At 39.6% G+C, this 23,777-nt stretch overlaps 1 protein-coding gene across 1 annotated transcript in view; it reads left to right on the top strand.

Annotated features, from left to right (window-relative positions):
• The window catches only part of SATB1 (SATB homeobox 1), a 48,617-nt gene extending 26,240 nt beyond the window's left edge, over nucleotides 1–22,377 (top strand). Inside the window, exons 7-9 of the mRNA XM_029084353.1 lie at nucleotides 17,370–17,573; nucleotides 18,076–18,171; nucleotides 20,797–22,377. Coding sequence (XP_028940186.1) covers nucleotides 17,370–17,573; nucleotides 18,076–18,171; nucleotides 20,797–21,273 — 777 coding nt within the window. The 3' untranslated portion in view covers nucleotides 21,274–22,377. The remainder of the gene's footprint in view (nucleotides 1–17,369; nucleotides 17,574–18,075; nucleotides 18,172–20,796) is intronic.
• The last annotated feature ends 1,400 nt before the right edge of the window (nucleotides 22,378–23,777 follow it).

The following is a 23,777-nucleotide window of genomic DNA, read 5'->3' on the forward strand; positions in this document are numbered from 1 at the left end:
TTCAGACCATGCTAGAGACTCCATTCTAAACTATCACACAAGTATTTTGTGCAGTGGTATTTTATTAGGAGTGTTTCTGCCTTAGTAGGCACCTGGAGCTTCCTCCTCCGAAAGGCTGCGTGGGGAGGTGCAGCGGGTAGGCATTAGGCACTTGTGAGTGGATGGGAAGGAGTTAAATGGGAAGGGAATGCTAAACATTGGCACTAAAATTGCTTTTGGCATGCAAATACCATGCTTTTCCTGACATAAATATTTTCAGAATAGGCCATTAGAGTTCAGGTATATAAAACCCTGCTTTTACTGGAAATTTTAATGTTGTAGTAAACCTAGAGATTTACAGTGAAAAATTGTTGTCTGTTATCTCACTTTTATCTTTTTAACCATCAGTTTTATAAATGCTGTATCTTTGATCTGGGTTTTTCTATCTGGAGACTAAGCTATATACTCTAATAGGAAAGTCATTTTTAAACAGCTTCCCACACTGAACAAGCATGGTATTGCGGATCTGGCACGAAGATGTAACATGCCATTACCGCAGATACAGAACGATCTATTCAACTATTTTCCAGTGAGGGGAAAAGAAACCTCTTTATCACCAAGAGTAACCCTCTGGTAACAATGTGGCTTTAAGAGTTGGGTCTTGAAATTTATTTCCAAAGCTGTTTCCTCAGGGTGCTGTGCCTCAGGCTGCCCTGGCAAGGCCCATCCTGGGGGACAGACAGGGGTTCGGTCCTTCGCCTGTCACTCCGCTTCTCCATCAAGTTGTCTCCCACCTTTGTCTCCCTCAGAGCAGCTGAGTCACTTCCTGGGTTTAAATCTTGGCTTTAAAACCTTCTTTTTCCCCCACCTCGGTGTACAATGGCTTCTCTGTGGAGTGGGGAGGGATACAGCATGGGGAGACGCGAGGTGGAAACAAAACATGCTCTGAGGTCTGCCATCATTCCACAGGTCCACCTGGTAATAAACCCTTCACCCTCGTGGGAAGATGAGATACAGTAGCTAAAAAACATCAGCTGCAAAATTACACCACGCAACAGCCTCTATTTATTTTATTTATTTTTAAAAAAAAATTTCCTCCCCCATCCACTACCTGAGGGTGATTGCTCTGGCAGTTGAATAGGTGCCCATGGGCAGCAGGAGTGGGGATGGGAGAGGAAGAGTTTGAACTGAGAAAGCAAGATGGGCTTCTATGCACAATCCGGAATTGCCCCATAAAGCAGCATGTCATCCAGTGAAACTGTGAAACTTTGCGGATAGAGCTGATCTGTTTCTTTCACAAAATACCATGTTGCAGTGTCATAGTGTGTTCTGTTCTCCCTGGGTTGGAGACAAGGAGATTTTCGGGTTTCTATTGCGGGAACAAGGTGAATGCTTAGAATGCACTAGGTCCTTCTTCTGCTCCATGTCTTAATTTATTTTATGACATCTCTTCACAGGATTACAGATTAAAGCCTCAGGAAATTTCCTTAAGAATTTCTTTTTTTAGTTCTTTCTTGGAAGGACAGTAGAAAAATTGATTTTGGTTAACTTACTTGTTGCTTGATCTGGGTAGCCCTGGAGAAGGGCCCGCATGCATCCTGGCCATATCCCACATTATTGGTATGACCTTATTGGAGTGGGTTGACTTCAGTAGATCTTGGGTTCCCGCTAGTAAAAAAAGTAGACAGCAACTTCTTGAATCAATGAAGATGCACTGAAGAGAAATCACCTTAAAAACTCCAAGGTGGTTCGTATCAGTGTGTGATTGCCTATGGAATTTGTATAGAGGGGGAAAAAAAGCATTAAAACCTGTAATAGTTCAAGCCAAAGAAAAGGGTACAGAATGGAAAATACTTAACTGGTAAGAGGATATATTGACCTCTTCAGACAGCTCCTTGGGGCTAGACAGCCCTTTCAACGTGTAAGGCAAAGGCTGGATTTGTTGACACACTGATGAAGAGGTGTGCTTCCTCAGCGTGCTTTACACGTGGGGTCAGATCGGCTCCGGCTAGAGGTTCCCAGCCAGGCGGGTGGCTGCGCAGGCGCTGCTTACAATCTGCAGAGACACGTTTGAAGAACTGGTAGCAGCTTCAGGAAAGGCAGTGTATTGAGCCCCAGGGAGAGTTTCCCTGGAGGGATGCGGCATGTACCTGCCCGAAATTCGTCGGGAGTTAATGCTTAATGCTCTCACGGCCTCAGCCTGCAGCGAGGCACTGGGACCGCTGAGCGCTTGGCAGGATGCATCCCTGCGGGTGGCCAGAAAGAGCAAAGGGGTGGATGGATCCTTGGTTGGATGATTTTTGTTTGGTGGAAGGAGCATGAATTTGTGGAAGAAGCTAGGAGAAGTACACGTTTAAGTCATTAAATGTACAAATGAAAAAAGAGAGCCAAGTAGAGAAAGCTCTTTACAAAATATAAAATTCTGTTAAAGCAGCAAGACGGCACAACATAAGGAATGTTTGGTACATGTTATTGAAACTGAAAAATCAGCGTATGGAATGAATTGTAATTTAGCATAATCCATAATTTTACAGTTTTCATTTTGAATTATTTATCTTATATGATCTGATTAAAGATAAAATTGTCTGACAAGATCTTGAACATCTCTGCATGTCTTAATGACAAATGAAAAAAGTCCTCATTATAACTTCACCATTTAAAAATTATTTATATTGTTTCTGGATAGTGCTCTTTTATTTTTAAAGCATATTTTAGCTACGCATTGTGTACACGCGATTCCATAACCCATCAGGCTTCAGTGTTGCCTCAGTACCTCTGATTCAGTAAATCAGATCATAGGCAGCATGCTGTCATATAATAAGGTGTCTGATCCTTATTACCAGTTTGTTGATGCACAGACTCCTTCAAATTGACCATTGCAACACATGGTTTCCCCTGAAACTAGCTGTGATAATTAGCGTGGCTCTAATGAGACAGAATGTCACTGATCTTGTGCTGAACTGTCGAGTATCGACGCTACGGATGGGAACTGTCAAAGCTTGCCATCTGTGACAGAGCTTGGCATATTCCATTTGCAAGGTAGAGCATGCTCAATAGACTGTTTTTAAACAAATGGTCCATTTCTTGATTAGAGCTCTGTGTTCTGTTACCGTGGAAGACTTTATATCATAGTTAAACTTTTTTCTTTTTTTTTCCTTTTTTTTTTGCTGGTATAAGCGTGTTAGGAAATAAAAATGTTACTAATTCTTGAACCTGGTGCCTTCAATCTTCTGTTAGCTTTTTGGGGAGAGGTGGCAGGGAGCTGATCACATATTTATTCTTCAGCCTTCTCCCAGTTATCTTAATGCAGTTCTTCTAAGGCTAGCACTTCCACAAGGCTTTTATCTGGGTTTTTTTCAAGCAGCGAAGGATAGGAACGGCATAGTTTTGAAGGACAGAGGAACAAAAATTTAAAAGTCTTCGATGACACGCAGCAGGAGCCCACATGCCTGGGATGAAAGATTGGATCGGTCAGGAGAGTCAGGCGCCCAGGCTCCCGAGACTGGCCCTGCAAAATGCTGTGCAAAAAGTCCAGTGCTGCTTATCATTCCAAAATATGCTTTGTTGCTTTTTATTTCCTCCTTCTCTGGCAGACCACACAGGGCTTGTTCTGAAGAACATTTTCACTAATCTGATCAGGCAGCCAAATACGCCGGGAAAACTGCTTTAATGATCCCACTAATTACCTCAAGTCAATATGAACTGTATTATTAGACTGAGGGAAAATATTCCATTAGGTCTCCCCCTTGGGAGTTTCTCCGCTTTGTGATGTCACCGAAGCCTTCGCCCTCTCGCTTGTAATTAATTTTATTTACACACGCAGGCACGCACAAGGTCACACCTGCACAACCGGAGCTGGCCAGGGAGCTAGTGGCACTCAGGCTTAATCAGATCTGTCATAATTACCATTCTGCATGTTTCTGACACACGCTGTGAAATATTTCAATTTAACTGCCGCTACCAGCACAACCAGATGTAGTGTGAGTGTGGCTGCATTGGAAATATTATTCCTCAGGATAAACTCTCTCCTCCTCCTTTTTCCTCCCACCCCCTCTCCCTTTTACAGCTAATGTGGCACAGAAGCTGATGTATCCTGTAAATCTTGAATGCAGCGCTAGATTGATAACAGCAGATTAGACAGTTTAACCACAAACAGCTTGTTCATTTTTCACAAATGAAAACCACATGTGGTGTAACTAAAATTTCAGGCTCCTTTTTTTTTTTTTCCTTTTTTTTTTTTCCTCTCCTCTTTGGTTGTTGTTTCCTTTTGTGTGTGCGGGTGTATTAAAGTCTGCCTTTCACTGTAAAGGAGTGAAATAAAAGAGTAAACATACAGGGGAAAAGAGACGCTGCCGGTTTTGGAGATTATTTCTCCATGACCTTTATTAAAAACCTTCCTTGTTTTGGCAGAGAAATCAGATATCGCATGGGGGTTTGACTCTCACTCTGAGACTTTCTAATCTCTGGGTTTTATGCCCACTTAAAGAAGTCAACCTACTGTGTTGTTTTTCAAAATAACATGCCAGCGAACACCTCGCTCCTCACTTTAAGAAGAGCTTCTAACCAAAAATGTGGTCTTCATTGCTACCTAAATTTAGCAGAAATAAAATTTTCTGCCAAATTTTTCACCATGAATTTTGTCTCTTTGCTAACTCTTCCCTCTTCCTTTTCCTTTGGAGAAAAGATTCTTTTAAAAAAGTGTCTAGAATTTTGGCAAATGGATTTTTTTTTTTAATTAAAATATTCCAGTATTTCTTATGAAAACAGGTTATGGTTAGTGTTTAGGAAACTAAATGTTGTCTGTAAATTGTTTTACTTTTTATAGAAACCCATTTTTCAGTTAAATTGTTCAGCTTGCCATGATTAAACAGCCTTCAGTACTTAGTAAGGTCTTTTGAAATCATCTACTCTTTAGTGGATCACTGTTGGCTACTTTTCCTATACAGAGGAAAAAATTAATGCAATTTTGATATAAATTTTTAATTATAAGGTTCTAAAACAGTTTTTACAGCAAGGGAAAAAAAACTTAAGTGTGCAGAATGCAACAGCAAGAGCTGTTGCAGGTATTGTCAGGCGAGAGGAGTGGTGCAGTGCATCTAATAGAAATTCATCAAATCTAATCTGTAATAAGGCTTCCAGGGGAGGTTTAAAAACAAGTAGCTTTAGTATGAGATTGTTTTATCCATTGCCAGTGATTTGTGATGCAGTGGCAGTAGTGAAAGTGCAGGGAAGGACAGGGAACTAAGACTCCGTGTTCAAAGTCAGTCAGAAGAAGGTGAGCAGGATAGTTTTTGAAAGCCACTGAAGGCATGGTTTGTAGCAGAAAATTTGGTTACAGAGATGGCCCCCCAGACTACTGCAGAGAGGGTTAAAGGCCCATGCTCATACCAGTTGGCCAGCAGGTACTGAGTGCATTACTAGTCCCCCAGTACTGAGTAAGCATAGGTCTGAGTAGGTGTGCCCTCAGCGTCCCTTGCTGCACAGCAGTGCCACCTGGGGCACTGACTCCCCGGGGTCCGTGCAGACCCCGAACAAAGGGGAAATCTTGTCCTGGAGGTCCAGCCAAAACCCTGGAGGTACTATGAATGCAAATGTCTCAAAAATGAGTCTGCAGTCAGGAGAAGAGGAGGGCAGGAAGGGCTGGCATTGGAAGAGCTAATGCTGAAATGAACTGTCAGGATTCTTGCAAGGCTCCGGAAATCCAGGTCTTGTTTCTTTGCAAAACTATTCAGAAAATGTCCTGCAGTTGGGAAGCACTGGATTGCCAAAAGAAAAAAGCACAGACCCTCTCCCACCTCCTTTGAGTTTTTTATTTTTAGTTTTTCTTTCTTAGGTTAGAGGTGTTTCGGTTCCTGTGCTCCAGATGCGTGAATCAGCTCTTCCTCAGGCAGCACCTGCTGTCTGCCTGACAAGAGGTGCTGTGTCTGGCAGGATGGATTTTCTTAATCTCTCTTCCTGCTTTCTGTATCCTCACCTTCTGTTTTGTTTTCCTCTCGCCACCTTCACTAATTCCTTTCGTTATAGCTCTCTTCTTAGTCCTTCTTTGTCTTTTTCCCACCCCGTTCCTCACCACATACACCCTCACCAGCCACTCTTGCTCCATCTGCTCCTTTCTCCTGTCCTACTGCTGTCCCCTGTGTACTGGAGCTCTGCCTAGGACGTCCCACCCCAGGTGCATCCCCCCGCGCTCCGTTGCTTTGCACAAATACCAGCTTGTGTGCGGGGCGCAGCGTGGGCAGCCCACGCCCTTGGGCTCTGCTGGGCATGGGGAGCCGAGGGCTGGTCACCAGCACTGCCAGATTCATGGGTGAAATGTCATTCATTTCCCTGCATGGCAACACAGAGATATCTGGGGGGGCGGGGGGGGTGGGGGGGAAGAAGGGAAAAGTCTGAGTGAGTTGTACGAGAGTTAATGACGTACGGAACTGAAAACAAAGCTGTAGTGCCAGAGCAGAGAGAGAGGGAGGCTGAGGAGTCAGCGAGGTTCCCAGCAATGGGGGAAGCAGGGTACCAAGTAAACAGCGCAGAAAACAAAAGCGAGCTCAACCCATAACTAAACAGGAAACGACGGGGCAAAATTCCTCCTGAAAAACTGAGAGCTGCTAAGCACGTTACTGCAAAGAATAAAGGCATCTTACGCAAACACAAATGTACTGTAACGGTCTTAGAAGTGGTTTGTTAAAGGAGCAACCGATTATGATTCAGGTGAAAGGTTGTTGAGCAAAGGAAGGAGTAAGAAATAATAGGTAGGTGTTTTCTCCCTGAATGTTAAACTGGATAATTTAAAATATATAACACCTGAAAGAATGTTACAGGATTTCTAGGATTTCCAGTTATATGGAACAGTCTTTTGTTCCATATAATCTTTAATTTCACCATTCCTAATTTCTCATTATGTCTATTATATATTTTTATTTTTGTCAAATTTAACCTCTTAAGTCAGACTTCAGATTTTTAGTTACGAATTACCCTAAACTGTTGGAATGTAATGAATGGACGAGTGCAAGCACACAGCTAGCTAAGTGGAGAAAAATTCCAATTTGCAAATATTTATCTCATTCCAAAACTGCTAAATTTTCTCTGAATCCACAGTGTTAGTCAGCGGTCATCTCATTTTTATTCCTGTGCAGTCATGTTCCCTTATTTCAGGATGGCATTTGAGAAGCAAATGAAAACCGTTTTGAGTATCTTTGTGAAGTAAAGGTGCTTGGACTGAGTGGTCCTTTGCAGAATTCTCTGAAGTTTTGGACCTCAACTGAGCCAGATCTGCACACGTACCAGTTATGTTTGTGGTTTTACTTAAGTGACTAGGTATTTTGCTGAGCCTGGTGCTTCGCATCTCTAGTATAAGTAACATGCAGGAGAAGGCTCTACAGATAGAGGAACTTTCCACTGTCTGTTTAAAAACAGTTATTTTTTAAAAAATAAAGCTATGAAGGGCTTAAATGAGATTCTTTTTATTTTTTGCTTTGGGGCAGCCAGTTTGCTTCACCTCTAAGAAATCGTTTTTTACTCTTACTGAATGTGAGGAGAGAGCCTAATTAAAGGGATTGATCCTTTTTGCCTGGGGAAAGGGAATGGGATGGAGGGATCAGGACAGGCAGAAGTGTGCCTGATAGAAGGGCAGAAGCTGGTGCTGAAGCTGCTGCCTGCCCCTCCGAGCAGATTCTGCTGCCTGGAAACACGGCTAGGGCTGGTGCCCGGGCTCGCCTTGGCTGGCACTTCTCTTGGCTGATGAGGAAAGGTCTAGCACTAAGCACTCCTCTCTATGGGAGCTTTTCCCTTGCGACTGTTCTTGTCCCCAGCCTGGCACAAAATACCTGAAAACACTCTTGTGGTGGTTCCCACCCTCAGCCAGCCACAAGGGAAAGACTCGATCTCTCCTGCTTCTCTTTTAATCCAGCTTTCCTATTCTTTTAAGTCTATGCCCCAAGCAAGCATTCTACAAGTAAGGGTGTTTTAGCTTTCTAAGGGCTTCACTCCTTTATTTTTCCATGGGTGCAACATATGCTTCTGGCTGCTCCCTTCTCATTTGCTGGGAGGTGTCTGTCTTTCACAGTTGTGGATTTTAAAGATATTTTTTAACTGCTTTGAGGTAATGGGCATTATTAATTTTCTGGCTGTTTCAGTGGTTAACAAAATCTTGAGGAGAGTTAGGGAAAAGTTTCTTTTCAATTTCCTTAAGACTCCCCTCACCCTTGGCATTATCAGAGCATTAAGTGTTCTTCACTACAAAATTGAGAGCCACAGAAGCCATCTGAACTGCAAGAGAAAAGTTAAAAGAAATTTCCTTAGAATATTTAAATGCCCAATTCAAGTCTATATGAAATCATTTAGTTAGGCCATAAAAATCTGAAGGGATGTCTGAGAATGGATTGGAGCTGTGTATCGTTTTGGAATGATGTTACTTATTGGAACATCTTGTCAACTGAATTGAATTTACAATGAAGTCCTAATATCTACGAGCCTATGATTCTCTGGTGCGAGGAAGACCTTCCCGTGATCCAAAATGAATTCTGGAAAAAAAAAAAAGCATATGACAAGAAGGCATGGATTTAAATTACTCCCTCTGGGAAATTATAATATTTTTTACAAAAATAAATTTAGCAATGTGATATACACACATATAATTATGGAAGTGACACTTTAGCCCTATGGTCTTTTTACTAGAGGTCTTTCCCCCAAAGCAAATGTTAAATCTTTGTAAGCAATGTAATAATAACATTTGTTCTTCACTTGTAAATTGATAGTAGTAAAAAAGATTTTTAAAATTGCCAGGCTCTTTCTATTAAAAACTCTTCTCTAACTGAACTGCAGATATAGCTGTCATACAAAAACTGATTGCATGTTTAAGAATAAATAAATATGGGCTATTAAGGGTCATGGTGAGATTTAAGGTTGTGTTTACTTTCAAGGGAAGCATCAATATTGCAGTGAAATCAGTACTTCTTTCTACTTAAATAAAAGATGAAAGGCCATATATTACCAGTCACCTTCTGTGAAACCCGCTGACCCATTTTATATGCCTGTACTATAAAAAGTAATGTACCAGAGTAAGACTGACTTATTTAATAATTAGCAGTTGTTTTCTCTTGTTTAGATTTTTTTTTTTTAATTAAGTCCATTTTTGTCACGTGTGTATCACAGTTACAATGCCAATTGAAATCGTGTGTGTGAAAGAGGAAGGATCTGATGTAGAGAAAGGCAGAATAAAGCTTCACTCACTGTTTTTTGCATCTGTTACTTTTTTCCCTTCTTTTTACGTATGAATGTAGTTGCATTTTATGTAAGATTTTCAAAGGCATGCATATTATGTTTTTGATTAGGGCTTGTGCCTATCTATCATTGCTAGGCAGTTGAAGGCAATACAGTAAAAAACATACATTTGAACAAAGGAAAGGAAAGGTGGAGGAGGCTGAGAGCAGAGAAACCAAGCTTGGGAGAAGACCTTCTTAGATTATTTCATTCCTTCTCTACTCAGCCAGAAAGTAACGATACTTATGTTTTCATTCACCTTTGGAGTTAACGGGTCAGGTTTTTTCTTTCCATGAGCTCGGGGGTACATCTCAAAAGTTCATACACAGGGAACATACCTACCAGTTTTGATACAGCTTCAGACCTTAATCCAACATGTTTTTCAGTAGCACGGGCTCTTAGCCACTTACCATCGCTCTGGATAGGAGGAGAGGTCTGATACGACAGGCAAGACTGCAGGTGCAGGGCCACAGCTCTCCAGGTCATTTTGGTTTTGTACTTGTTTGCTACTTGCCATTGAATTTTACAATCACTTTAGTGAGTTTCCTTTTCCTATTTATTTGTTTGGATGTTTACATGAATAAAAATATGTATTTAATTTTTAAGTGCTGCTGCTGGAGAGGAGAAAAAGCAGAGAGAAGGAGAGACGTTAGAAATCTTTTCCCCTACCATATCGCCCAAAAAATTGTAATGAAATACTATCAGTAGCATTGCTAGCTGTTTGGTCTTTCCCCTGCCCCCCCAACCCAGAGAAGAGGTGGAGTTAACATCCAGACAGGTGGTGCAGCTGAATAATAGGTTGGATAAGAAGTTAAAGGAAATGGCATAATCTGTTCCAGTAGTCTTCAAAGGAAGTTTTTCCTGCTACTGAAGTTTACCTTTCTTCTGAAAAGCCCTATGAGGTTGTAGGGTTTTCAGTTTGTTTGTTTTGCTAAATCTCATCTATTATTATGGCAGATACAGGTTTACTTAAAATTCACATCTGGCTTTCCCTTTCAATGTTCTAGTAATGAAAGCCAGTAAAATAGATAAACCAGAAATATCTGGAGATAAAGGACAGCTTCAGGTTTCAAACTTTCTCTGATTTAGGAGAACGCTCAAAGGCAAAGCCTGAAACTTGAGGCTGATCAGTGTAAATAAAATACTAATGCAACAATCTTTCTGGGGACATTTATTATCACTTTAGGCCACATCTCATGAACAGGCATTCATATTCTGATATCTCTGCTTGTCTTCTGGAAGAAGCTGAAAACCAGCTTTTTCTTCTTTAATTAAAGATACACAGTTTTGTGAGCAAAATCAGATAATCCCGAAGTGTTGAACATTCATATACATTTTAAAAATTGCTTGAAAGTATGTGCTTCACAGAATTCAGTGCTTAATGACTTGAAAATAAAAGCTAAATTGAAAAGGCTTTCACTAACATATGTATTCTTCGGTATCAAAAACTACTAAGCCAGGTAGATTATTGGTTTTCTAAAAATTTTACAAAAAAATCCACTGATCCTTCTTTCAATAGTCTTCAGTTCTTTTATGCAGCATTTAGGTCTATTCAGCTTTCCATAGGAGATAACCAAGATAATTTATATATTTTAGGAAAGATAAACCTGAAGTCAGAATAGATTTTCCTCCAGTCAGGAAATTCCAGAAGGACATTTAAGGCTAAAAAAGGACCGCTTCCATCATCTAAGCTTGTTCCCATGTCTGAACCCACAGGTATTTCACACAGAAAGAAGTCAGATTTAAGTAATCTCTTCCTGAAAATGAATTTTGAATTAAAGGCTCTGTTCTTAACCCTGCAGTGGGTGTTCCCTGCTGTATTTTTTCTGGATAATACAAATGTGATGTGAACTGCATTTCCCAGATAATTAAAGCAGTGTCCATTGTTACTTATTGGTTGTATTTGTTTGTGCTGAAGTGACATATGTTTGTTTTGCTTCTCAATGCCATATGCATGAGCTTACTGATTCAGAACTCCCTGAATTTTCGATCCTGGTGAACACTGTGAGAAATCTTAGTTGAAGGGTTTAATGCATTTTCCAGTCAATGTGTAGGGGAAATTTGGCCTTAGCAATTTAAATGCTGGAGATCCTTTCATTGTATTATGGAAGAATCTTCTCTAAGCAGAGATTATTCTTTAGAACTTCATAACATTTAAAGGTTAATATGTTAGGTAAAGAACAATATCTTAAGACAAACATTTTTATTACAGGACATGAAGGGATAGTTCTGATTAAATTACATGATTATTTGAATGGGAAAGAAGACAAAGTGCATCATTTCTTGCCCTCAACTTTAATGCCTTTAATCAAATAATGACCTTCTGGAAATAGTTAATTTTAAGCATTTGAAAAGATCAATACCACTTTGCCACCAAAAAATGGCCCAGATGATGAAATTTGATGTATTTAAAGTACCATTTCACCCTTTTAACCTAGTAAATAATTTAAAATGCTTTCAGTACTCTTTTGCTACCATTATGTATCTTGTTCAAAGTATTATGACTTTTCCAAAGCAACCTTTCTGTACAATGAACATCTTATAAGTTTAATACTGAAGATTAAGAATATATGCATATACTGTAGTGGTGATGTCGGCCTTTTTTCTTCTCTCCTATACGTGGATTCTGTTTTGAAAATAAATGGAAATATCTGTGATGAACACAGCCACTTGGAATAAAAACGAGATTTGTAAAGTGAGTTTGGATGGCTTTTGCAGGGGAAAAAGTAAATACCTAAAATTTTGTTCATGAGTTCCTTTCCTTTGTTTTGTCTGTAGGCTTTTGCTTTAAAGGTGAAGGATTTGGGTTGCTCAGACAATTAAGAGCCCATTTTACCAAGTGTAATTTCATATCTGTGTTCTATAAACTGGAGTGCCTTCAGCATTGTAAATAAAAAAAAATGCCCTCTATTAGCATGTTTGTGGGCAGATTAAAAACAGTCTTCATTAGCATAAGTAACACTTACAGATTCTTTTAAAAGTAGAAAATTATTTGCTGAATGATAAATTGCTAGCTTTATAGTTAGTTGCTGAAAATGTGCTCATTCAAAATGCCTACTTTAGTTTAGTCTACAATACTCATTTTTTTGAGTTAGAAGTACTGTTTAATGGATTATGTACTTAGTCTTTGTTCACAGTAGATGCTGAAATGCAATTCACACTTTCTGATAAAATGTTTGTATCAAATACCTCCCTATTTAGACTGATTTCTTTTTAACACCATATATTTTTATTATACTGCATGCCCCAGAGAATGATACAAAATAATCTTAGATATGCTATACCAAAGAAAAACTGTTCAGATCCTAGCATTGATACTCTAAAATGTTTTGCCTTCTTAGATTCAAATTACAGCTCTTTTAAGAACTGTTAGAGTCTTTCTTAGTTATTCTGTAAGAAATATTAATCATTTGGCAAATTATTATCACTATAACAAATTAACCAAGCAAAAGAGTTCAGTTGTTTCACCTTGAAACCCTTTCTTCCCAGATTAGATGTGCTTGTTGCTGAATTGGAAAGCCTTGCCCAGAAAACATCTTTCATTATTGTAGTGCTACCCTCTTTGATCTAGTTAGGATTGGTATTTGCACCTTAAGTACAGATTTCAATTATTGTTTGTTTGGTTTTTTTTTTTCTTTACTGAGCAAGATACTAGAATGCAAGAATAGTTTGTTAGAAACTCTACATGAAAGAGCAGATTTTATTTAAATACAGCACAGTTCAGGCTGAGTAAAATAGCATTTGGATACATAGATAAAATGCATAGATGCTTTCTTTAAAATAAGCATGCTCATGGGTCTTGCAGAGTCTAATTTTTGGCAGTTATCCTCTTTGCGCTTTTCCTGCAATAGTTTGGCAGTTCGGCTTTCACAGTTTTTTTTTTTTTCCCCTCTAATGTCTTATGTTTCTTTACTAAATCCCTATCAAAAAACCAGACAGAAGACTCTTATTTATTTTAAATATCTTAGGTTTAGCATCTTTTTTTTTTTTTTCACCATTTTCTTGCTTACTGTAGCAAGACCTTTGCAGATGGTACTTGGTTACTTGAAAGTGCATAACAGTATTTTCTTTGTAGCAGATGGATTTAAGACTTTTAGTTCCCAATAAATGTAGGTTTACAATACATAACTTTACAGGATTTGTGTTGTATATAACAGGTTTGAACATATTATCTCAGAATTCATCTGCATGGCATTTTCAGCTTATCCAGGGCCCATGCCAGTATTTTAAGTAATAGGGAGAGCACAGTGATTGATAGCAGCTAAAGGCGTGATTTTGAATAGAAACAAAGGTTTTAGAACAGAAGGTGTCAAATTAAACTTTGTCAGTTTGAAAAGTAGTAACATCCTGAAAGTTCTCCAAACATATTTACATGTGGCTAATGTTTATATTTTGCTTTGTACTCTTTTTATATTCAGTGTAATGTTGCCTGGCAAATTTACTCTGTTTTAAAATCAAGATTGTTCCCAATGTCATTGCAGAGTTTTGGGGGGTTTGCCTTACTGCGTAGATATATTGGCTTAATTATTTTAAGGCTGGTTTGGTTTTTTGGGGTTGTTTTTGTTTTTGTTTTTCTTTAATTATGTACTATATATGCTGTATAAACTGCTTGTGATCCAATCTGATTTATAAATATTTCCTTTTTATTTTGTGGTCCTTTCCACTTCCTGTAAGACTATAAAGACATGAAAAAAACAGTGGTCCAAGCCCTCCTTCAGAATAAGTTTTTTGAACTAGACAGAAATTGGTCTAGAGTTAAATGAGTATAAGAGGAGAAAAATCAATCTGGTTAGATTCACTTGTAAAATTCAGCTGCATTAACTACAATGCTTCATATTTCTTTACATCAAATGGAAACAAAACTTACAATTTTTACAGGACATAAAATTCACCATTGTAGAAGTCTGTATGATCACTTTTCCTGAAATTTATAAAAACTTTTCATGCATTCTCATTTAGCTGACTTTTATGAATGAACAGAATTATGTCAGATACAGAATTCTGAACCCTGAAACTAAATGAAATAATTATGTTTTTGTTTGTTGGGTTTCAACCAAAAGAAAGTGTACTGGTATAAAGTTTGTAGTCTCCTAACAATGTAAACCCCTATAGCCTCTTTGACTGCCCATTCACTATCTCTCCTGAGATATTTCTGAGATCAACTTTCATAAATATTTCCAGAAATAAACCATGAAGACCAAAAATTTGTTTCTATCCTTGCAATTTTGGAAGAATTCAGTTGGTTGTTTCCATGTTGCCCATCATATATTTCATCAGAGATGTCTTCATCCTTAAAAACTTGATGAACCCAGTGGAAAAGAGACATTTTGGCAGAATAGCAGTCTGTTCTGTGTACTGTCAGAAGCATCTGATTTCGGTATCTCAAAATCGCTCCTTCCCTGAAAGGCTAGCAGAGACATGCTTCAGGTTACAATTCATCAAATCATTTTTAGATAAGGAATTATAGAAGCATTATTTCAGTGCAAAAGTTGATAGAAAAATACTGGAAATATATTGTTAGTCACCAGTAATTAATAAAATTAAGGTCTAATCTAGTAAATATAGAATCAGAAAAAAACAGTAACAGGAGAAGGAATTTCTTAGTTAACAAAAACTGTTGTTGTGAAATATGTTTAATTAGCATAAAATGTGAATACATAGGAATTATTTTACTACTGGACATTTAAAAAGAGTTTCTCCTCTCTTTTTTCCAAAAAACCCCGTGCTTTGCATGGTCACCAGACAAAATATGTGCAGCTTCTTAATACCTGGTGCAATTTCTTTTCTAGTCCCTCTGTATACCTTAGAGAGCTGTCATGGGAGGGGACAGGCTGTCTTGTCTATTTTACTTTCACCGAGCTGCTGTGACAGTGAGCTCTGGTCTCTGTTTCACCACCAGTAGAAAGAGGACCAACAGTTTCAATGTGAAGCAGTCCAGACTCCTGACAACCAAAGGACAATTTTTATGCTTTGGGTTAGGGTGGGTTTTTAAAAAATTTTATAACTGCATTTCAATTACAAAATCTAGATTTGTTTCTCTTAATCATCTTCTCCCCTCCATCCCCAACAAACTACCTGTGCTTTCTGATTGCACCTCTTTTAACTCACTGCAGAAAACTAATCCAGCCGTTGAGCCTAATCCTGCACGTATCCCCGTGGAAGCAAGGTGGGCAGAGAAATGCAAGCAACACGTTGATTTTGTTAGGGGCAAGGACAGTTCGTACATTAACCTGCTAACATGTCCCAGGGCACCTTATGTTGGGGAAGGAGAATTCACAGACCCTTGCTACCACTTTAAAAACGTGCCATGCGATTCCGGCTTGGACAGGCCGTGCATGTTGTGCTCTGTGGGAAGGTGTTTGGCCCAGCTTGCTGAGCCCCAGGGCCATACCCAGCATCCACCCTCAGTGCGTGGTGGAGGCATGGGGTCCGCTCCATCCCCGGGGTGCAAGGGGTCCTTCTGCTGCCGCCACTTTCCTCCTCTCCCCTCCCTCCCTAGCGCAGCTAGTGAGCACCCACCAGATTTTGGCCCCATTTGAATTTTTGCTTTCTCAGCTCCGCTACCACCATCTCTCTAATATTTTTCATTTCAATTATTTCTGTTTCTCAGGGACATTTTCTCCTGTGTCAGTATGTTTAGTTTTCCACTTATTTCCAAGAGAATATACTTAAAATTTTTATACATGCCACTAAGTATTTTCATATACAATATGAATGATTTAAGATTATTTGTTTACTTTCACCTTTTCCTATTGTGGTAATATTTTTACACTGCTTTTATTAACTGCTAGTTAAAGATACAAATGTCTTCAAGAAAATGCATATCTATATTGTATCTATGTATCTATTGTATCTAGTAGCAAACTAGTCTGGATAAACCATTTTTCAGCTACCAGTACATATAAAAAGGATCTAAAAGCTTCTGTACATTTATATTATTTGTTGATTCAATAAAATGTCACATTATCTTTCATAGAGCATTAAGAAATAAAATTGCATAGACCTAGTTTTGAAAACAGATCCTTGAAGCTAAAAGAAAGGAAGTATGGATGTTTTATACACATAATATTTTGTTTCTAAATTTTAATATACCAAAAAATTGCTACTAATGTGCTAGCTAGAGTGTTTGCACTCTTCTTTTGAAGCTACCAGTGCACAATTAAGAAAAAAAAAATCCTCAAGTGAATTTTAAGAAGACATAAGAAAACAATTTTTAACTTTTCAGGATGAACTTGTTTATCTGTTTGGGAAGCAAATTAGCAACTACTACAGTTCTTGCAGGGGATTCTGCACCGTATCCCAAAACCACATCTGAATTAGAGTAGGAACACTCTTAGGCAACTTGCTGTCCTGTGATCTGGAAATGGTATAAAGGGTATATCAGAAGCTTGAGCATATCTTGCCTGCCACTCAAACCCTAATAATGTACGTAAACCTGAGATATTGTTTTTTTCTGGGTTTGTGAGAAAAATCCTGGAACAGATAATCATCTATCACTTGAAAGAAGTTCACCTGCAGAGGCACCTCTACTCATAGCAGACAGCAAGAAGACATTACTTTCCTGCATCTAGTCAAAGGATTCCTGTCTTTCAAAAGGATGTCAGGGAGCTCCTCTACCACTGCTTCACATTAAGCAGCCCTACAGTCAAGACAGATATTTGAAGTACTTTCTTGTTTTGAGTAGTCGTTCCAGGATTTTAAAAATTGCTTAGCAGACAATCTGCCAGCTCCTGAACTATGGTGTCAGTGATCTCGGGTGGGTGTAGCCTTGCATAAAAGAAAATAGGCAGCAGAGAGAATATACCGGCATCAGTGAAACCCCTGTCCTGTGGAGGGGAGTGCATAAGGGATTCTAATGCCTTCATCAGTTGGTTCTTTTCTAAGCAAACAAACAGCAGCGCTGTGGTGCCATACCCAGGGGAAGGTGCTTTCTAAAGTACTCATGGTTGGTGAGGGTCTGTGAAGTGGCACAGCAGCCTCTCGGTGTGTCGGTGTGTGCTTTGAGCCCAGCCTGCACAGTGAAAGCTCTTTCTTACCGGGGGAAAGCGTGAGAGAATGCAGTGCCGCTAAAGTACAGGGTTTGCCCCTCATGAAGTGAGGGAAAAAACTAATGTTTTGCTGGTGTTATCTTCAAGGGGTGGCTTTGTGAGCTGTTACGTTGGAAAGAAGATCCCTCACCAGAGAACAGGACCCTCTGGGAGAATCTCTCCATGATCCGAAGGTTCCTCAGTCTTCCTCAGCCTGAACGTGATGCCATTTATGAACAAGAAAGCAATGCAGTTCATCACCATGGTGACAGGCCTTCCCACATTATCCATGTGCCAGCAGAACAGATTCAGGTTAGTTTACCTTGGCCAATCCCGCAGAGCGCTAAGTAAATAAAGCTTTAAACGGAGCAAAGGAAATTAGTGTTTCTTTCCTCCCAGCCAGGCTAAATGCAGGTCTCCCAGTACAAGACAAGAGCACACTGCTATCCGCCGCCGGAGTTCAAAGGAGACCGTGGGACCACCCACGTTTTTTGTTTCAATTTGGTGGTTTTTTGCAAACGTGCGTGGACGCGGTGGCGCAGAGGCTCCGGCGTGCTGGGCGGGCGAGCCTCTGTGCTGGCTGTCCCTGGCTAGACAGGTGTCAGGACGGAAGGGCAGAGGCATTCGGCACCCCTTGTCAAACGCCTTCCCGGCGAACTGGGGAGAGCTTGTTGCACTGCTGTTCAGGAGCTGCGCTCGATCCCTCAACAGCAGTGGCTCGCCCCGGGTAGGAGTGAAGGGAAGGGGATTCCTCATCCCACTTTAACCCCAGTCAAGGCTGGGGTGAGTCAATGTTTGTTTGTTTTTCCTTCAGAGCCCCTCTCCCACCACCCTTGGGAAAGGAGAGCATAGAGGCGCTTTCTTACCAGGCCTGCTGACCGCTGGACCTTGGCTGGGTGCTGCTCCGCAGGTGAGCTGGCACAAGGGCACCGTGTCAGGGAGAGAGAGGAGGGGATGCAGGACCCACGCCACGGGGCTTGGGAGCAGCCACCCTCTGCTCTGGGGCAGCCCCGGCAGTGCCCCCGCCTCTGGGGGCTGCGCTGACCCTTTTGTCACTGGGGCACTGGGAGCATGGCTGGCTGTTCTGCTCAATATTGTAGCCCTGGTCGGCAGTGCAGGCTGCTGTCTCTCTGAGCTGGAGACTCTTTAATCCCTTCTCATGAAAGACCTGATGTCAGCCTTTTTACTGCTCCCTCTTAAAGGGCAGATATTACTCCGTTGCTTTCCCAACCTCAGCTGAGACCCAGTATATCATTTGTATTACCTATCCAAAAAAATATTTACAAAGCTAGGAAGGATAGAGTTATCTCACAGCTAGAAACAACATGAGTGTATATTAAAGATAAAGCGAACTGAGTAAGACAATCCCTTAGGATATCAAGTACTAAAGTAATTGTGAAAGCCTGGAAACTTGCTGTTTGATTTAGCAAAAAAGAGAGAGAAAGATCTATATTAAGTAATAAACCAGCACTTGTTTAAAAATGTACATTGTTTTTAATAAAATCGCTTCTTAAGGGGATAAAAGGAGAAGCTTATGCACAGTATAAACATTCAACCACTATGCCACTTACTTAGATTTTCTTGCCTTGTTGATAAAAGTTGTGTGTTTGATCTCGCAAATATTATTCACATAAGCAGTTGCATTGTAATCTGTTAATATGACTTGTAAGAGTAAGGATTGGGAGACTGGGCCTGAGTTTTGTCTCTGCTCTTCTACACAGTCATTGTTGTAGATGCATAAATATATAGCTAAGTCACAAGTTTTCAATCTGTATGTACAAAGCCTCCAGTCTTGTAAGAATTTAATGTGCTGGGAGTAGTCTTGAATCTCTTTGGGACTGAAGCCTTGAATGGGACTGCTCACAGACCATAAAACATGAAAGGAGGTGAATAGGGATGAGGCAAGAGCCCTAATTCCACTAGCATTTGTGTCAGATCTTACACAAGAAGATCGCTTAAAGCAATGGCTTCTAAACCGGTTGTTGAGAACTATGTGAAGTCTCCACAACCACGAGTGGCACTGTGAAATGGACAGAATTGTCTTTCCCCCAATATTTATATCATTCGTACAGTATTTTGTGCTTCCTAGGGTCTGCAAGTGAGCTGCAACTGGAAGATTGGGCACCACTGCCGACACACAAAAAATTGTCGAGGGGAGACTCGCAGAGGGAAATGAAACGTAGTGATAGCAACTGCTTGTTTTGCTGCTGTTGTTTTTTAATAATAACTGGTGGTTTGTACCATATGACAAGAAATTTGCTGATCCAAAATATCTTACTAACCAGTGCTTCCTGTGCTGTGAAGCAAAAGAATTGTCAACAAAAACAGTAGCTGATAAATTAACTTTAGATTTTAAACATGATCTTATAGTGTACTGTACTCTGGTAGTAGAAGAGAAAAACATTTCTGTCCCTAGAGCTCAGTGCCTCACCTTTTAAGAATGTTTCTGAATCCATGCTTGCAAAACTTCATTTTAAGCTCTTGTTAATTATTTACATCATGATTTGCTTTATCTTATTCTTCTGATGTGCATGCTGGCTCATTTTTATTGCCCGAGTTTTCGTAAGGCTGCATGTTCCCTTCTAATAATAATAGTGCAACTTAGACTTTGCGTCTTAGTGCTTTATAAATATTAACTAAATAATCCCCAGCACAAACACAGAAGTAGGTAAATATGTTTGTTTCATGTTTATACGTCAGGTTACTTGAACACAGGCAAAACAGACCCTCTCTGAGACCACAGGCAAGAGGGGTCGGAGCCAGAAGGGGAAATACAGATTTCCTACCTCCAGATCTCTTTGTCCTTGCCCAGGCTGGGTTTGAGAGTGTGATGTTAGGCACTTCCAGCTAACACATTCTGTCATAACGCTTGCAAATTTGACGAGACTTCAGTGCATGATAAGCTCAGATCAGTAGTGGAATATTTCCACACTTAGCTAAAATGCTCTCTTTCTCCCTGATCCCCTCAGTCTAGCTATTGCTAGAGATTTGCAGCCCTTGTTTTTGGGCAGCAGCTGCTGCTGCTGGCAGAGCTCCTGTGCATTTGCCCTCCTCTGGCACTTTTCTCCCTTTGCCCTTGCTACAGTTCTGGCTAGGCTGGTCAAGTTAATCCTATCCTATGGCACCTACTTAGCGTTTTGTCTTGCCTGCACTGAACTCATGGAGCACATTCATTAAAATTTGTCAGCTGAAGTGCAATGATGTCTTGTCATTGGTACGTTCTGTCAGACAAAGCCAGTGTTTCCCTTCCACCTTTCTGTCTGTATCCCATCGTCCCTTTATCCCTTGACTCTGCTCACATGCATACAGCTACATGAGAGATATGCAGAGAGTTACTAACTCATATCTTAATTCTGGTTCAGTAATAATGGGCCTTTTTTTTTTTCTTTTTTCTTTTTCTTTTTTCTTTTTATTGTTTAAACTTACTAAGCCTTTGTTTATAGTTTTGCAATTTCCCTCATGGATTTTCTTGGTAACACAAAATATGGGAAAAAAAAGCACGTGCAAAAAAAAAATGCTGTTCTTTGTCTTGCAGCAGCAGCAGCAGCAACAGCAACAACAGCAGCAGCAACAGCAACCAGGTCCCAGACTACCCCCAAGGCAACCAACAGTAGCATCACCAGCTGAATCTGAGGATGAAAGTCGTCAGAAGCCCCGACCACGAACAAAGATTTCTGTTGAAGCCCTAGGGATCCTACAGAGTTTCATACAAGACGTAGGCCTGTATCCAGACGAAGAAGCAATCCAGACTCTTTCTGCTCAGCTTGACCTGCCCAAGTACACCATTATCAAGTTCTTTCAGAACCAGCGATATTATCTCAAGCACCATGGGAAGCTGAAGGACAATTCTGGTTTGGAGGTGGATGTTGCAGAGTACAAGGAAGAAGAGTTGCTCAAAGATTTAGAAGACAGCATCCAAGACAAAAACGCAAACACGCTTTTTTCAGTTAAACTAGAAGAAGAGTTATCGGTAGAAGGGAACACAGAGATTAATGCTGAATTGAAAGACTGATCTAAAAGTATTATTTTCTTTCAACAGTGCCACAGGTATTTACTATTGAAATGAAAATTCCATCTTGCGTTCTGTGAAAAACCTTTATTATTCATTGTTTGGCCAATGAATCTTCCAAAACTTGCACAAAAGTTAAAAAAAAGGATAATGCAGACTGCACTAGATGTTTTACTCTGTTTTACAAACTGCTTCGCAGCAACAGATGAAGCGTTAAGGATTGTTTGATATTAATTTGTGTTCACTGGATACACTGTCAGTGTACCCAATAAGCATGATACCAGTGATTTTGATTCTGGAGCCTTCAGACAAGCATTACAACTTTTGTGATTTACTGTTTTTTGTTTCTGTTTTGTTCTTGTTTTTAATTATTACTGTAGCACTCCACACTTGATCTTTGGAAACTCACATTTATTTAAAAAAGTAAAATAAAAAAAGAGTTTGTTACTCTTGTTCTATTGTATGTTACAAAAGAACTATAGACTGTGGAATGCAGTTTAAAGATAACATATGCCAACAAATGCCTTGTATTATATGGCACTGCCGTAATTCAGATTTGTTTTCTTTTGGAAATAAAGGTCACTGTATTTTTTTTTTCCATTCTCATTGTTACATGGTTTTAAAGAAAATGAAAAAGAAAATGTGAAACACAATTTAGTCCTCATTATTTATTTGTAGATCCTGCAGCATCATGTTGTAATTAATTTTTTTGGAAGTTTCCGTTAAATGTAATATTGCTTCTCTTGTTATCATACTGATTTTTTTTCTATTTATAAATGTATTTTGATGGGCAGTAAAACAAAGTGTCTTAAAAGTTTTAAATAGAGAAAATGTGCTTTACACAGTTGCCTATAAAAAGTGCTCTATGTTATCCAAGCAATTCATACTATAAGCTTCACTCTTATTGTTGTATGCAATTTTTACTATCATGCAAATAAGCTTAGGTAAATAAAACTAATAGATCACCTTAGAAACTTATGCAATTAATGTGAAAATAATTGATGTTTGCAATGTGTCTTCCTTTGGTTTACAATCAATTTTAAAGCTACAGCTGTATAAATTTTCTGTATAAAGGTGTATTTCTTTTTTATGAGTTTATTGCTATGAAAACACCAGTTATTTTGTTACAGCTGGCTGTTTTTATAAGTGTATCACAATTTTCTTTATGCAGAAATGTTCTGACTAGGAGTGGTTATTGACTGTAACTACACAATTAAAATTGTTTGTATGGTATGATATGGCAGGGTTTGTCTGCGTATGTGTATATCTGGGAGGAATAACTCGTTCTTAGTGCACTTTGTACCTTCTTGCCACCACTTTGAAGATGACATTTCAATTGTTCTCCTTTAAAGTCACAGGCAGATTTTTGTAATGACCTTCTTAAAATTTAAATTTAGATAACATACTTCAAAAAGAAACACAGTTTGGTTATGAAAATCATAACCTGTCTTTTCTTGGTTTAAAAACTCGCCTGCCCAACAGAGATAGCAGGATATTATTGAGTCAAAAGGCTATCAAGCATAAACATATTTACAGTTCCTGGCAGTAATACACTTATAATGGATACAGCTGGTTTTATTTTACACTAGAATTATGCTAACACTATTCCTTGCACTAATGTATAAACATTAAAAAAACCCCATTAATAGTCACGAAGTAAATAGGAAAGATGGGCTTTGCACATAGCAGTCCCCTTCTAAGCAAGATTATTTTTAATGATCACTAATAAGGTTCTTGATAAAGCCATAATAACCGGTGAGCTCTGAATTTATGCAAAGCTTATGTCTAGGCTAGAGAGAAATCTGGAGCTGAAAGTTGTGAAGTACATACCGTTGTTCTCTTTTCCTAGGAGAGAAACAACTTACACCCAATGCAATTCAGGATTTGAATTCAGCACAGCTCTTCTAAAATGATTAAGTTTGCAAAACTCAGAAACTCAGGATGAGTTTCAAATGCACAGATGACTCTTTCTTAGGTTGCAGCAGATTTCTCCTTTTAGCTCCATTAAGTTCTTTAGTAAGATACATATTAGGCAACAAAGCAGGTTTTGATTCCTCACGTTTAAAACTGCCACAGGTTGCCCAGGTCCTCTGTCGCAGTGCCCTTGGGGTTCATTGAGCAGCTCCCAGCTGCGGCTGCTGCCGGGACTGTGTTTGGGCTGCACGGTGATCTGGGCTTGGAAGGGGAACAAGCTTTAGGAGGGACACAGACGTGTAGTTTGGCAGTTGCAGTCCGAGAGAAAGAGAGTCACACTATGCCCTCGGTTAAGGGACTTGTAGTAGCTATAAGGCTATTGATAGCCCAAAGCTGTGCTGCTTGCAAAAGGGTAAAACGTAAGCCTAGTCTAGGGAAGTTAGTGTTGGATTTCTTCTCTTGTTTCAAATGGGGTCATTGCTTTGTACAGCCACAGAGCCCCTTGGAGCTAGGACAGACCCCTGTTCACAGCTGTGGGACAGGATGAAACATAGCCCAGGCAATGCAAGCTGATTTGATGTGCAGGACAATAC

This window comes from Antrostomus carolinensis, unplaced genomic scaffold (genome assembly GCF_000700745.2).
Source record: "Antrostomus carolinensis isolate BGI_N321 unplaced genomic scaffold, ASM70074v2 scaffold10473, whole genome shotgun sequence".
NCBI lineage: Eukaryota > Metazoa > Chordata > Aves > Caprimulgiformes > Caprimulgidae > Antrostomus > Antrostomus carolinensis.